At 37.3% G+C, this 15,729-nt stretch overlaps 2 protein-coding genes across 2 annotated transcripts in view; one reads left to right on the top strand and one right to left on the bottom strand.

The window, feature by feature from the left end:
- Window positions 1–3,229: 3,229 nt before the first annotated feature.
- On the top strand, window positions 3,230–5,273 carry LOC119839006. Its single transcript, XM_038365175.1, has 3 exons — window positions 3,230–3,461; window positions 4,269–4,427; window positions 5,121–5,273. The coding sequence occupies exons 1-3, from the start codon at window positions 3,230–3,232 to the stop codon at window positions 5,252–5,254; spliced, it is 525 nt and encodes a 174-aa protein (XP_038221103.1). The 3' UTR covers window positions 5,255–5,273.
- Window positions 5,274–7,561: 2,288 nt separating this feature from the next.
- LOC119839037 (salivary plasminogen activator beta-like) overlaps window positions 7,562–15,729 on the bottom strand; it is an 11,527-nt gene continuing 3,359 nt past the window's right edge. The window contains exons 3-10 of the mRNA XM_038365211.1: window positions 15,456–15,544; window positions 14,714–14,849; window positions 13,441–13,509; window positions 13,042–13,152; window positions 11,263–11,444; window positions 9,876–10,015; window positions 9,039–9,167; window positions 7,562–7,702 (exon numbers count right to left, since the gene is read on the bottom strand). Of these exons, the coding sequence (XP_038221139.1) occupies window positions 7,580–7,702; window positions 9,039–9,167; window positions 9,876–10,015; window positions 11,263–11,444; window positions 13,042–13,152; window positions 13,441–13,509; window positions 14,714–14,849; window positions 15,456–15,544 (979 nt within the window). The 3' untranslated portion in view covers window positions 7,562–7,579. The remainder of the gene's footprint in view (window positions 7,703–9,038; window positions 9,168–9,875; window positions 10,016–11,262; window positions 11,445–13,041; window positions 13,153–13,440; window positions 13,510–14,713; window positions 14,850–15,455; window positions 15,545–15,729) is intronic.

The following is a 15,729-nucleotide window of genomic DNA, read 5'->3' as shown; positions in this document are numbered from 1 at the left end:
AAAAGTAATAAATGTTATTTGCAGTTAACAATTTTCTTTTTTCTTTATTACAATATTTATGGCAAGACTAGGTAGACTGCTTCAAGAGGAAGGTTTATGTGTGTTATAATATCTATTAAATTACTTCTAATTTAACGCGTGCGAAGCCGCGTGCAAAAGCTAGTTAATTATAGGATCAATTAAAATGTCTCACGTGTTCTTATACAGGGTATACATAAGGAAATTATTTAATCCCAACAGGATAATGAGATAAACTCATGAAACTATTGTATTGTCACCGATCCGCGATAAGTGTACAGAGTTGGAATTCAATCTGTCCGTTTGAAGTGGTTTAAAATCAATTACATACAAACATACAGGTAAAGAATAAACATTTCAGACGAACCCGGGCGAGCGTGTAGTGACAAACAGCTTTCGGAGATAAATGACCCGATTTGTCAATTTTATTGAAATAAGAAATTAATGTTGTTTATGATTTGATAAATAACGTCGCTAATATATAATAAACTAGCAAACCCGGCAAACTCCGTTTCGCCACCAAATAAATGATTTCGTTTTTCCTGCTTTTCTGCTGAAATTTTTCCTGAATTTTCTTTGCTATAAACCTCACGGAGCCCGAGACCTTTCCAACGAATGCGAAACCGTGGAAATCGGTTCGTGCGTTCTGGAGTTATAGCGTCAGGAAGGAAAACCCGACTTATTTTTATATAGTAGATAACAGCGATATAAAAGCAGTGATCGAAGAAGAATAAACAGCTATAACATATATTCTTTTGAAAATGGCTTTTTAGTTTGTAACCCTACGCTGCGCCCCGCGGTTTCACCCGCGTAAGGCGGGTACCCTGTAGGAATAACGGGATAAAAAGTTGCCTATATGTTATTCCAGTTGTCCAGCTATCTACGTACCAAATTTCATTGCAATCGGTTCAGTAGTTTCTGCGTGAAAGAGCAACAAACGCACACACATCCTTACAAACTTGCGCATTTATAATATTAATAGGATATAGTAGGATAGTACGTCTTTGATCTCGTTAAAACTGTAAAACTGTACCAAATTTCACGCAGATACGATCTGTTATCGCTCGATAGAGTAACAAACATCCATACATCCATACATCCATACTTACACACTTTCGCTACAATATTAATTGGATTTGATTGCGTTAATCGTGTTTTTAATTATATCCGCTGAAATTAAAACAATACAGACATACTTAACTCTTACAAAAAGTTTGTGTTTTTAAAAGAGAATATTCAGAACTAGCTGTTCGCCCCGGCTTCGCCCGTGTTGCATGTATAGCCTATGTCACTCAGCGAAGTTGCAGCTTTGTAATTGCGAAAAAATCTTTTAAAATTGGTCCAGAAGTTTGTGAGATTATCCATTACAAACAAACACACAAACAAACAAAAATACAAATTCTTTCTCTTCATAACATTAGTGTAGATAAAAAATTTATTCGCGTGCGTCTTTGTAATCACAATGGTTGCCATGGCAACCACAGCTTATAAAATGGCTGGATTTAATACAAGAAATTAAAAATGGCAACCTATTAAGGCCTGTCCGTGGCAGTAACCGCAATATTGACGCTAGATTAACACTATTTTATTGTGTAAGTCGAGCACGCTTCGGCACGAATTGGGCCAGCTCGCATGGGGAATTCCACACCCCCACAGATTGGCGTGAAATAGCCGCATGCTACTGTGTTTCGTACTGTGAGTGGGGGATGAGGCTCAGTTCCTTCACCCTTCCCAGTCCATTCCTTCTTTCCAGTCGTTAATTATTTTCATACGTCTTAAAAGCGGGAAGCACATTCGCAGAGGCACCTCTCTGAATATTTATGGGGCGATCGCGTACCATCAGGCGAACCACCAGCTCAGTTGCCCGCTGTGACATAAAGGAAATCCCTGGAATGCTCTCATTTTAAACACATATATATGTATATTACTAATTTAATTACTTTTGTATGGACTCTGTGCCATGTATAAATATATTCAAGCAAGATATTTAGCAAATGTTTTTGAAAAACTATTTTGACATAAGTCTCTTAACGGATATGACATAAAAAATCATTATTGATAACAAATTTAATGTGTTTAAAATGGATGTTTGTCAAGATAAATAACATTAAATGAATAATATGAATGCAAGTATATTATAATGGGTTTCTAATATAAAAACCAAGCGAGTTAAAGGTAGGTAAAGAGGGATTTTTTCCAAGTTGATCAGAGAATCCTACTAATATTATAAATGCGAAAGTTTGTTAGGATGTGTGTGTGTTTGTTGCTCTTTCACGCTACTACTGAACCATTATGTTACCAAAGAACTGTCCTGTGGTTCTTAAGCGATCAGTGAAACATATTTATAACTAGACACTCGTCCCGGCTCCGTGTCTATTTTATCCCAAGGGAGCATTTAGTCGGGACAAAAAGTATCCAGTCACCCAAGTCGTACCCTGTGTATACTAAATTTCATAAAAATCCGTTAATTAGTTTCAGCGTGATTGACGAACAAACATCCAAAAAATAAACTTTCTCACTTATAATATTAGTGTGATGGTGTGATGTGTTTTCCCCATAAGGACATCTTTATCACCCTAACTAGCTGCGCCCCGCGGTTTCACCCACGTAAGTCTGTATCCCGTAGGAATATTGGGATAAAAACTTGCCTATGTGTTATTCCAGTTGTCCAGCTATCTACGTACCAAATTTCACTGCAATCGGTTCAGTAGTTATTACGTGAAAGAGTAACAAACATAAACACATCCTTACAAACTTTCGCATTTATAATATTGGTAGAATTAATAGGAAGTAGGATAGGATTTTAATGCTGTAAACCAAAAAATATTGTACTATATATATTACTAGCTGCGCCCCGCGGTTTCACCCGCGTAAGTCCCTATCCCGTAGGAATATCGGGATAAAAAATAGATGTTGGCCGATTCTCAGACCTACCCAATATGCTTACCAAATTTCAGAGGAATCGGTCAAGCCGTTTCGGAGGAGTATGGCAACGAAAACTGTGACACGAGAATTTTATATATATAGATATTTTTTTGCATTACATTTTTTAAAACCAATATATTAACAAGTTATGAATATACTTGATACTTTATTATTCATTTTAGACGTACGGATCCAAAGATGCCACAACATACACACAATTATGATACCTAAACCATAGACCAAAGAGTTCAAATTTCCAATGCGCGAAAGAATGTATTGAAACAATATGTCCAACTATGCAAAACTGAGAAAACTAGACGCGGAGACATTGCAGAAGCTGACTGAGGGACCGGGGCCAGCTGACGAGTGTCTCTGCTCTTTGTTTGCTCCAGAGACAAAGAGGAGCTTCGCAGCATCAGTTAAAAAGGCCTTTGGCTTTTCTATGAAACGGAAGAAGGGGGATGTCGGAGGGAGAGAGATGGATATACCTTTCAAGTTCAGTGTGGGGGGAGCGGGGGGTTAGTAAACCAACTTATGTACCAGATTCAACTGTAAGATGGGTATACTACAAATGGCCCATATCCTCTTCTTTACCCTTCCCATTCCTTTCAGTTATTCCTCTCGTCAATCCTTTCTAAATCCCTTACCAATATGAAGTCGGCAATCCATTAGGAGAGGCCTCTCCAAATGTTCATGGGCGGTGGTAGCTCTTACAATCAGGCGACAAACAAGCCGATCACGATTTAAAAAATAGGCCTTCCAAAAATTACGTCACACAAATTTTGTGGTTTTTTTAACCCCTCCCCCCTCCTTGTGACAGGATTTTAGGATATTTTAAGAACCCCCTCCGCCGTCGTACATTTTAAATTGTATGCATTTATTAAAAAAGTCTCAAACAAAAAACTCACAATAATTTCTAGATCGCATTCCTAAATTTTAAATTTCACTTCATATATTATGCAGTTTCTAAATCTTAACATGTGACGTCACAAGCTATTGAACCTTCCAGTCCCACAATGTCATATACCCCCCTCTGACGCGTGACGTAATGTATGGATGACCTCTTATGAATGCAACTGTGTCCCTCAACCAATAAGGAAGGGAAAAGGAGTTATAGACACAAAAGGACGAAAGAGTAGAAGGAATTCGAATTGAATTTTAATTCCAGCCTTAAAATCGTATATTATTATTAATTATAATCGTATATTATTTGTGTTACTCAATAAAGGGTCGACTATTTCGGCTAATGTATTTTTAATGTTATGTCACAAAAAACGTACCACGGGTGTAGCCGGGGCGGTGTGCTAGTTCTAATTAATTTACAGCTTCCGGCCCGTCGAAAGAAGTATTGAAACGACATAAATCTTGCGGTAAATGCGGATGTGACGACGAACACATAGTTTTAAAACACTCATACGCAAATATACGGATCACTACACCGGACGTGACGTCTTTCTGCCCGTGCCCTACTAATTGCTTGCCAGGTATCGTAATTTTTCTACTTTTAGTAGAAATTAGTTGGTATTAGTAGCATTGTGGTTGGGGATATATTTATTTAAACTCAAACTAAAACATCTATTTTATTTTATGTCATACTCGGCAATGGAGCTGGTGGTTCGCCTTATGGTAAGCGCTACCAGCGCCCATGAACGTTTCACGGAGAGGCGTAAGGTCGATCAAAATGGAGTGGGATTTAACGGAAGGATTGCCGAAAAGAATAAGGGAAGGCCCAGGAAGGGTAAGGAAAAGGATATGGATTTAATAAGACTTCTTCTAGAAGCACTTGGGAATCGTTATAACACAGTTATAACATTTACCGCCGGTTCGGAAAGCAGTTTCTACAGGTAAGAGCCGGCGAGAAACTCTGTAGTATACTACTAATATTATAAATGCGAAAGTTTGTAAGGATGTGTGTGTGTGTTTGTTCCTCTTTTACGCAAAAACTACTGAACTGATTGCAATGAAATTTGATACGTAGACAGCTGGACAACTGGTTGGACTGGACAACATATAAGAAACTTTTTATCCCGGTGAAACCGCGGGGCGCAGCTAGTTTAATAAAATGTGTAGCTATGAGGATGTTAATATTATATGTGTTGTGCGGTTTTACCTGACGACCAACTAAAAAATTTTACTTATTTCTTATCTACACATGTAATTTTCGTTTCGTTTTCTAGATAAAGATAAAATTAAAAATAATATAAAAGTGGTGGTCGAACGCGCTGAGCTGCAACCGCATGCATCAGCCAATGTCGGCACTGAAGAAATAATTAAAGATGACATTAATTCCGAAGAGCAAGAGTCTGTTTAATAAAGGAAGAGAGGAAAATAGATAACAAAGATGAAAAAATAGAGAAAGATTTGTTGTTAAAATTGTTTTCAATATGATACATGCTTTGTTAAATAAAAATACCTATCACTGCAGTATATAAAACAGAGTCGCTTTCTTAGCCCCTATGTCCCTATGTATGCTTGAATCTTTAAAAATACGCAACGAATTTTGATGGGTTTTTTTTTAATAGATAGAGAGATTCGAGAGGAAGGTTTATATTAATAAATCTGTTAAACTACACCGAACTAACGCGTGCGAAGCCGCGGGCAAAACTAGCTTAAATATAACAAAATTAATATATGAATTAAAAAATAGAAACGTTTGAAAACATTATTTTTAAATAAGGTCGAGATAAAACTCTCATGGTGAGCTCAACACAGATACAAAATGCGTAGCGGTTATAATTTATATAAAAAAGAAAGCTTTATAAAATATTATCTTCTAATTTTCAAGCAGCTTTCTTTCCAATTATTGCAATATAATTGTTGATTTAATCTGCATAAAACGGTTCATAATTTTGTGACGTTTATTTAAATAACTTTATTCAAATACCAACGGATACTATTTAAATGCAGAAAATGCAAATTCACTAAGACGCATATAGTCATCGTATCATTAAGCAGTTCACCGTCTAGCCGACAGATGGCGCTAAAACAAAACGCGGTCAGAGAATTGGTAATAAATTTTTATTTAATGGTCGACAGCTTCATAAGAGCATATAAGCTACACAGCATTTCCATTTTCATGTAATTTGGATAATGGAGCGTGCGGTGTAATCGTTTTGTGCAGCAATAACCGTTTTATTTAACTTTACTCAGATTTAATAAACACATAGCATTTGTTATTTTACGACTTGCGGATGTGACGTTTTGTTTCGATAGAATCTTTTTCAATGCATGTAGAAATATGACAATTTTATATATTAAATTTCAGTTAGAACGCATTTTCAATAGTTAGAACTAGCTTTTGAACTAGAGAAAACGCGTAAAAACTAGAATATTCTATATTTACTCGACAAAAATGTCTTTTACACTATCATTTAATCATATTTTTATCATAATAACCAATATAACACGCTGTCTACATGAACATTACATAGATTTTAGCATAAAATGGCCGTCTCTTTGGTACAGTGGTTAACGCGTGAGCGTAGAACCGAAGAGTCCTGGGTTCAATTCCCGGTGGGGACGCACAAAAAAAATGTCTCAGTCTGGCAGGACACAGAAGGCTGATCACCTACTTGTCCGTATAGAAAATCGATCAGTGAAACAGATGGTCATCATCTGCCTACCATACCCTGCATACCCCACTAGGGGACACGGGACTTCACTTTAGCATAAAAATAGGTTAGCGAGAAGCGAAGCGAGCGAACAATATCCGAATTGCCAGGATTCACACAAACCGAAATAAATATCAGTTAGTTAATTCTGATATTGACCAAGGTTTCCCTAGTTACACCTAGTTGAAACAAGGCTTGATTATAACTATTTCTAACTCTGTACGTGGTAGTCGAGCACGCTACGGCACGAATTGGGCCAGCTCGCACCGGGGAAGTACCACACCCCCACAGAAAACCGGCGTGAAATAGCAATCTGCTGTGTTTCGTTCGTTGAGTGGGGGAGTAAGAGGCGCATACCCTTTTTCTTACTCTAAGATGGCCAGCAACACATAATTGTGTCGATTTTTAATTCAATTTAATTAATTAAATATAATTAATATAGATATTACTGGATGCACGCCCCGGCTCCGCCCTGGTAATCATTTATCTTAATTGAAATAATGTAAACTACATTTAATTTTAAGTTTTATAGCACAGACATGCTTTATATGCGAGAAATAGAAAAAATTGTTTATGAGGCGGGATTGTTGTCATTCAAATTGCACACGGTGTGCAGATTTGATTTAAATCGATTGAGCAGTTTAGGAGTAAATCGCGGACAAACAACGTGACATGTTATTTGGGTATATTAAGATGTATTGACCCGGACCCGGAAATCACTATTCTGACCGATATGCACACAAAATTTCGTGAATATATGTATATATATATATATATATATATATATATATATACACGAGACATTTCCAAAATAAAAACAGTTCATTATTTGAATTCTGAATGCTATATTTTAAATTGATTTAAATTAAATTTTAAGTTTTTTTTTTTACATATAAAACCACTTGTTTCGACGCTTTTTAGATTCTAGTATTAAAGTATTAACACTTGTTCGTTTATTTAACTATAGTCTATAACACAGGGAATTCAGGATAAATAATGAAAACATAGTGTTTACGAAATCTTTATTAATTACAATCTATATTATTTCTCAACCAGTCGACGTGATTAGTCACATTCGAATACATATGCAAGTTGTCGATTTTTTCTATCAAAATCCCATATAATATAAAACGGAAATACTGTTCCTCCTGAAATAAAGAAATAAAAAACATAATAACTAATATTAATTCCATCATAATCTAATGTAAGAAATAAAAAAGGTGTTGAATATTAGGTTGATCGTAATACGAATGTAAAAATTGTACACAACTGCCTAATTTATATAATCAGCTGATAACAAATTGCAGTCAAAAGGACTATTAACGAAGTGAGGGTAGTTGAGTCGAACATTGAATAAACAACGTCCGAACACCAAGCCACAATCCGTATGAATGCGCATCGTTTCAAAGTGATTCGACTTTTTATAAGATTCGTTAGCTGAACGAGATTTGACAAGTTATAAAAAGCGATATCTGTGTCATAAATGACAATCATTCATCCAACAGAATATTAAAACACAATTGATATCCGACACTAATGATAATTAAGTTGTTATAGTCATCATCATCATCATCATCATCATCATCAGCCTATATATGTTCCCACTGCTGACACAGGCCTCCTATGAGGGTTTAGGCCATAATCCACCACGCTGGCCAAGTGCGGGTTGGCAGATGTCACATGTCGTCGAACTTTTGATTCTTGGACATGCCGGTTTCCTCACGATGTTTTCCTTCACCGTTTTTAAGCAGTGGTGATGTTATCCACATGTGCAGATAAATTGAAAAAAATCAATTTATTTCTTGCACGCTCACCCCGGTCTCGAACCTCGACTTATCGATTTTGAAGTCCGAGGTTCTCACCACTGAGACACCACTGCTTTTTTTTGTTATAGTAAGTTGTTATATTAAGGCCAACTAATCCAAATAAAATATGCAAACAAACTAAAGTAAAAACGAAATGCATTTTTTAACGGTCTTCTTAGCTTAGCTGTACGTTTATTTTATTTTATTGGTTTCCAAACAACTCATGCACTAATATAATAACAGCACAAGTAATAATGTATAATAAATATTGTTATTTATTATGACGCGCCTTAGACGGGGGACTGGAAACTGAGGGCTTGTGCTAAATTACTAGTACACTTATCAAAGATGCGTGACAATACTGTAATATCACTTATTAACTCTCTAATTCTCTCTCTCTCTCTCTCTATACTCGTATAATTTCCATACTTTACAAAGTACAAAGCAAAAGTCACTACTCGTAAATGTTTGTTTATGTCTTTAAAACTACACAACGGATGGGTTTTTCTTTAATTGAGCGATTCAAGAGGAAGCTTTATATGTGTAATCACGTCTATACAACTACTCCCGATTAACGCGTGCGAAGCCACGAGCTAAACTTAATATCTGTATAAGAGCAAATGAGACAGTTAAGATGATTGTCAGTGTCTTTAGTTTCTTCAACGATGCAGTAACTTACTTCTTCCATGCAGAATAGTCCACCGCCAAGCTCCGGCGTGTACGCATGTTTGTATGAGACCGTACACATGAGGGAGGGGTGCAGGAGTGTGCTGTTGCACCTGGACTGTAGTGGTATTATCGAGTTCACCTGGTAGATATAAATCATAGCTATAATCGCCTTTAATCGACTCCAAAAAGGAGGGAGGTTACCGATTGAACTGCTTTGTTTGACTCTGTTATCTCTGAACTTTCATGGGATAGGATGTTCGCTTATCAGGCGACCCATCACCTCGTTCGCCCGCTCGCAGGAGCAGTTATTTTAACCTAAGAAAAACCGCTTGTACTAGACCAAATTTAAGTAGGATCTGGGTGTTTTACTATCCATACCTCCTATCCTACTATTCTACTAATCCCACTAATATTATAAATGCGAAAGTTTGTGAGGATGTGTGTGTGTTTGTTGCTCTTTCACGCAAAAACTGCTTAACCGATTGCAATGAAATTTGGTACGTAGACAGCTGGGCAACTGGAATAACATATAGGCAACTTTTTAGACCGATATTCCTACGGGATACGGACTTACGCGTGTGAAACCGCGGGGCACAGCTAGTAATAAGATAAAGCTGAAGAGTTTGTTTGCACGCTAACCTCAGGAACTACTAGACCGATTTCATTCATTGCTAGTTATATGCGTGTACGTTATTTATCTTTATAGAATCATAGTTTAAAAGCAGTTCCATTATAATTAAAAATACACACACTTTTGTTTATTATATTGTGATATCAATCGAAACCGGTCCAGTAGTTTCTTAGGTGAGCGCATTCAAACAAACTCTTCATCTCCAATTAGCAGTACTTCTAAGTCATCTTCAGACACGCTGATGCAGGACTTGCTGAACTTGGGCGGCCACTGCGGCAAGCAGGCCTCCATCGCTACCCGTGGCAGAGAATCCGACGAATGTAGGAACAGTATCGCGATGTCGTTCAGAGGATTCACTGGAATGGAATGACTTATATATAAAACTAGCATAATATATAGCCTATAGCCTTCCTCAATAAATGGACAATCTAACACTGAAATATTTTTTCAAATCGGACCAGTAGTTCCTGCGATTAGTGCGTTCAAACAAACAAACAAACTCTTCAGCTTTTAACATTAGCTTAGATTCCCGTGTCAATTTTTGTTACTAAACTCCTCCGAAACGGCTGCACCGATTCTTACTAAATTTTGTGTGTATATCGGGTAGGTCTGAGAATCGGCCAACATCTATTTTTCATACCCCTAAATGATAAGAGTAAGGCAGAACAGCGTTTGCCGGGTGCAGCTAGTAGATATATAATCCATACTAATTTTGCGTAAAAATGCGTGTGTAACTGTCTGTCTCTTCTTCACGCCTAAACCGCTGAATCGATTTGGATGAAATTCAGTACCATACCCGGGTAATCATCAGTATTTATCGGAATTAATATACACTAGCTATTACTTGCAGCTTCGCACGCGCTAAATCGGAGTAATTTATGTATACATAAATCTTCCTCTTGAATCACTCTATCTATTAAAAAACCCCATCAAAATCCGTTGCGTAGTTGTAAAGATTTAAGCATACATAGGGACATAGGGACAGAGAAAGCGACTTTGTTTCATACTATGTAGTGATATACCAATAAATAGGCTTACTATAATTACGAAGATACAAACCGCGACGCAGGAGAGAAAGAGGCTCGATTTAATGCTTTTCGCTTAATTTGTGTTTTTCATATTTGCAAATGGAATCAAAATTATTATGAATTGAAAACATATTTAACAAGGGGCGCGGGGGAAGGATTGGTTGGGGTGTCGGTGCTGTTCAAGTTTGTCCGGGAAGCCGGGGCAGGGATCGCAAACCGGGTCAAACCGGGACGTATGGCAAACCTACTAATAAAGACATATGTTGAATAGGTTTCTAAAAGGTCTGATGTGATGACAACTGGCCAAGTCAAATCTAATCTAGTTTAAGATCTCACATCCTACTTAATATTATAAATGCGAGAGTTTGTAAGGATGTGTGAGTGTTTGTTGCTCTTTCACGCAAAAACTACTCAACCGATTGCAATGAAATTTGGTACGTAAATAGCTGAACAACTGGAATAACATATAGGCAACTTTTTATCCCCTTATTCCTACGGGATACGGACCTAAAAACCACAAACCCAACCCAAACCGCGGGGCGCAGCTAGTTAATTAATAACAGTGTTCAACTCACGTTCCTTATACTCCGGATGAATGACGACCTGCTGCACGTTGGGGGGGGTGTCGGCTGTCTTGTCAAACGTGACGACCAACTCGCTCACAGGGTATCCGCTGACGCAGCTAGCGAGCGTCACCAATGCGCGGGAAGACTCGCTGACATACGTCGCAGCGCAGAGTATTATGTTTTCACTGTAACTGTTTTTATTTTGAAATTAAAAACTCTTTATTTAGAATTTTTTTATTTAGAAATTAAAAACTTTTTAACGGATTTTAAACGCGATTTATTCATTATATTATTAGCCCGACGTTTCGAACACTTTACAGCGAGCGTGGTCGCGGGGAGACAGTCTCCGTTATAGAGTTTTTAATTTCCAAATGTATAATGCTCGCGTAAAATCAAACACAAGAAAACATAATTTTTTATTTTGTTTTTTGACGTGATAACGTCTTATAATTCGATTGAGCCGGCTGCACGCATGAGAAAACATAGGTAACTCATGCGGCGTTACCTCGCTCTGAAGCGTTCCATGTGAGGCTTGAAGTGCAAGCGAGAGCGCGGAACGAGCGACAGAGAGGCACGATCGGTTGTCACGTTCAAGTGTCGTCAGTAAAACGACTTTACAGACAAGCGATTTTTTTTATAATTGATCAAGCAGGCGTTTCACCACAGGTCTAACTGTCTTTTATTTTCTTATTATTTTTTTTTTTGTAATTATCTGTCTAAGCATTTGTCTTTTGGCCAGAGGTTATGATAAGTATTTTACTTAAATGGAATTAGTCCAGTGACCCTCTGTCCAGTGTCCATTATTATGTCAAGTGTCATGAGGCCCTGTGGGGCCTTTCTTTTTAATCCTTAAGAACGTCATGTTTTCCTATCCATTAGGACGAAGTTTAATGATTTTTGTTTGTTTAAATTTGCTCTATCCTGGTGGCTCAGTGGTGAGAACCTCGGACTTCAAAGTCGATAAGTCGGGGTTCGAGACCGGGCGAGCGTGCAGGAAATAAATAGATTTTTCAATTTATCTGCAAATGTGGATAACATCACCATTGCTTAAAACGGTGAAGGAAAACATCGTGAGGAAACCGGCATGTCCAAGAATCAAAAGTTCGACTACATGTGACATCTGTCAACCCACACATGGCCAGCGTGGTATATTATGGTCTGAACACTCATAGGAGGCCTGTGTCCTAGCAGTGGGAACATATATGGGCTGATGATGATGAAATTTCTCAGCATTAGAATATTTTTAAAACAAATTTACTCACTTATAGTGAAGTCAATAACTACATATCCATTTTGTCGTTTTTTTTTATTGGAAAGGGAGCGTCCATAAATTACGTGAGACATTTTTCAGGATTTTTGACCCCCCCGCCCTCCTTGGTGAGATTTCGTGAGATTTTCCTTAACTCTCTCCCTACCCTCCCCCAAAATCTCACGTGAAATTTTTTGAAATATATTTTGACTATGAACCCATTGGATTTAAGAAAGGAAAAGAAAAAATAAGCGTCCGCGGGATTTAAAAGGATAAATAACGAATACTAATATATCAAGCCTTGACTTTTGACATATGTAAATTTTTCTAGAATTTTTTTTTACTTTAACTAAACTTTATTTTCACGGTTTTCTGTTAAAAAAAATACGTGATATTTATTAAAACCCCCTCTCTCCCAAGTGAGATTTGGAAAGATTTTACTTGACCCCCTCCCTCCCTTAAACACCTCACATAATTTATGGACGCCCCCAAAGAAGAAGTATTGGACTCCTCAATTTAGAAGAAGATGATGAACTTACAAATACACCCAAGCTCTCCATGGATACTGTCCCGGTAGCACAGAATGCACTGACGGTCGCACCCGGCGTGGTTTGCCTTCCGGGTTATCCACACCGCACTTTTCATTTGTCCTGAAAACAACAAGAAATATAAAGACATAGCCCGTGAACTAATCTAGACTTTAATTCATCTCTTTTTTGACGTGACAACGTCTTATAATTCGATTTAGATAGCTGGACAACTGGAATAACACATAGGCATTTTTATCCCGATATTCCTACGGGTTACAGACTTACGCGGGTGAAACCGCGGGGCACAGCTAGTATTGAATAATTTACAGAAAGAGAGGGTATATATATACATATATATATGCTGTTTAAAAGAATCTATGAGGAAAGCAAAGGGCATCTTATACTTACCGATAGCTATTAAGATCCAGTTGGTTGACGCAGCATAATTTTGTGCTTGAACAGTCGTCGTTGTAAAAACTGAAAATTTTACAAAGAACATATTAAACGCGTACGCAATTCGGACATAAAGGCTAATTGACTTACTGAGGTCGTGTTGCTAGTTCGATTTAGTATTTTCTTGTGTTTATTTGCAAGTATTATACATTAGAAATTAAAGACTCTTTGAGATAAGTCTCCCCGTGATCAAGCTCGCTGTAAAGTGTTCGAAATGTCGTTAAATAATATAAGGAAAAAATCGCTTTTAAAATCCGTTAAAAGATTTTAATTTCTAGAAGTTCGATTGTTATATTGAAGACTGTCAAATAGAATTAGGAGAATTGAGGCGATGTTAATAAACCGTGAGACAGAGCGATCGCGCCATAGATAATACATGGACCGTTCTGACGCGTGTTAAACACGTGCTCCATTTGACAACCTATTAGCGCGTAGAACAATACAATTCAGCGTCATAGCACAGCGTCAGAATAGCGTTATGACGTGCGTTATATTCGCGTTCTATCAGACAATGCTTCTATCTGACGCCTATAATCTTTTAGGTTTGCCAAACAAAAATTTAAACATGACTCTATTACTAAGACTTCACAATCCGTCTGTCTTTCTATCTGTCTATCAACAGGCTGTGTTAAAATTTCAAAACAATCATGACTGCTGTATTACTGTTGCCTCCATATTATAAATACTAAAGAATCAGGTAAAACAATGGTTGGCACGGTCATGAGTTATATATATATATATATATATATATATATATATATATATATATGTATACAGCAGTATGCTATTTCACGCCGGTCTTCTATGGGGGTGTGGTACTTCCCCGGTGCGAGCTGGCCCAATTCGTGCCGAAGCGTGCTCGAATACCACAATAAAGTGTATGTTACACTTTAGTGTTGCGAGTCCGATTCGCAATAGACCGGTTTTTTTTACATCTATTAACAAACTAAAAAAAGTCAAATATTGATATCTGTCAAAAAGTAAGGTTATAAAAAAAAGGTGTGTGTGCGATTCACACACGATAGAAGTGAAACTTCAGTAAATCGACAAAAGAATGAGATGAATATATATAAAATAGTATGTATATTTCTGTCTCATTCGTTGCCGGCTTCATTCTACACACTTTTGTATTTGTGTCTCTTACCTGTCGTTTTTTCCGTTGCACCAGCTTTGAAATCACAACGATTCTAAAGAAGTTTCACTTCGAAAATTCATGCGGCTTACTCACGTTAAGTGTTGGATGTCATGATTTTTACTAATATGATATTGTATTGTGTAGTGGTCGCAGAGATAACACTCCGCGCAGCCCTCCGTCACCCCTACGATGGTGTTGCAAGCCGTTTGTTCTAATGTTCTGTTGTCATCTGTCAAGAAACAATAATTCATAGAGTCGAGCACGCTGCGGCACGATTCGTACTCCACAACGGGAGCACCGTGCCCCCACAGAAGATCAGTATGATATATTAGCATGCTACTGTGTTTCGAACGGGATGCCGTTTCCCTTTCGCCTCGTGATCAAATTTCTATTCTTTCAAAATGTCTCATTTATAAAACACTAGCTTTTGCCCGCGGCTTCGTACTCGTTAATTAGGTGTAGTTTAATACATGTAATTTTACGTATAAACCTTCAAAATCAAAATCAATCAAACTCCCATGTTGCTGGGTTACTTTTTATTTATGAAAACTAGAAACTACCCTCAATTTGTTGTTATTTCTGTTTGTTTCTTTTGTTAGGCGTACTTATACCGCTAAGAGATTAAACACGAAGTAAATAATTGTATTTCTATGTAAATGATGAGAATGTAATTTTTTGAGAAATAAATGTCTATCCGTAAAATTCGATCTATGCAGCTGCACTGAAGCATGATTGACGGACAAACAAACAAACATTCGCCTTTATATTAGTGTGAAGTGTGATTAACACAAAACACTACCCTCCCCATCGCAGTTGAATAAAAATAAATACTCACATAAAGTGTTAACGAAAAGCTTATCTGTTTCTTTTAAATTTTGATCAGAATTGTCCACCAGCAGGGTCACTACGCCGAACACTATATATCTGTAACAGTTATAAATTAATAGTTAACAATTCATCATCATCATCATCAACATCAGCCCATATATGTTCCCACTGCTTGGACACAGCAATCCTATGAGGGTTTTGATCATAATCCACCACGCTGGCCAAGTGCGGGTTGGCAGATGTCACATGTCGTCGAACTTTTCAGTCTTGGACATGCCAGT

This window comes from Zerene cesonia, unplaced genomic scaffold (genome assembly GCF_012273895.1).
Source record: "Zerene cesonia ecotype Mississippi unplaced genomic scaffold, Zerene_cesonia_1.1 Zces_u007, whole genome shotgun sequence".
In the NCBI taxonomy this organism is placed as follows: domain Eukaryota; kingdom Metazoa; phylum Arthropoda; class Insecta; order Lepidoptera; family Pieridae; genus Zerene; species Zerene cesonia.
This window is presented reverse-complemented; position numbering and strand designations above follow the sequence as displayed.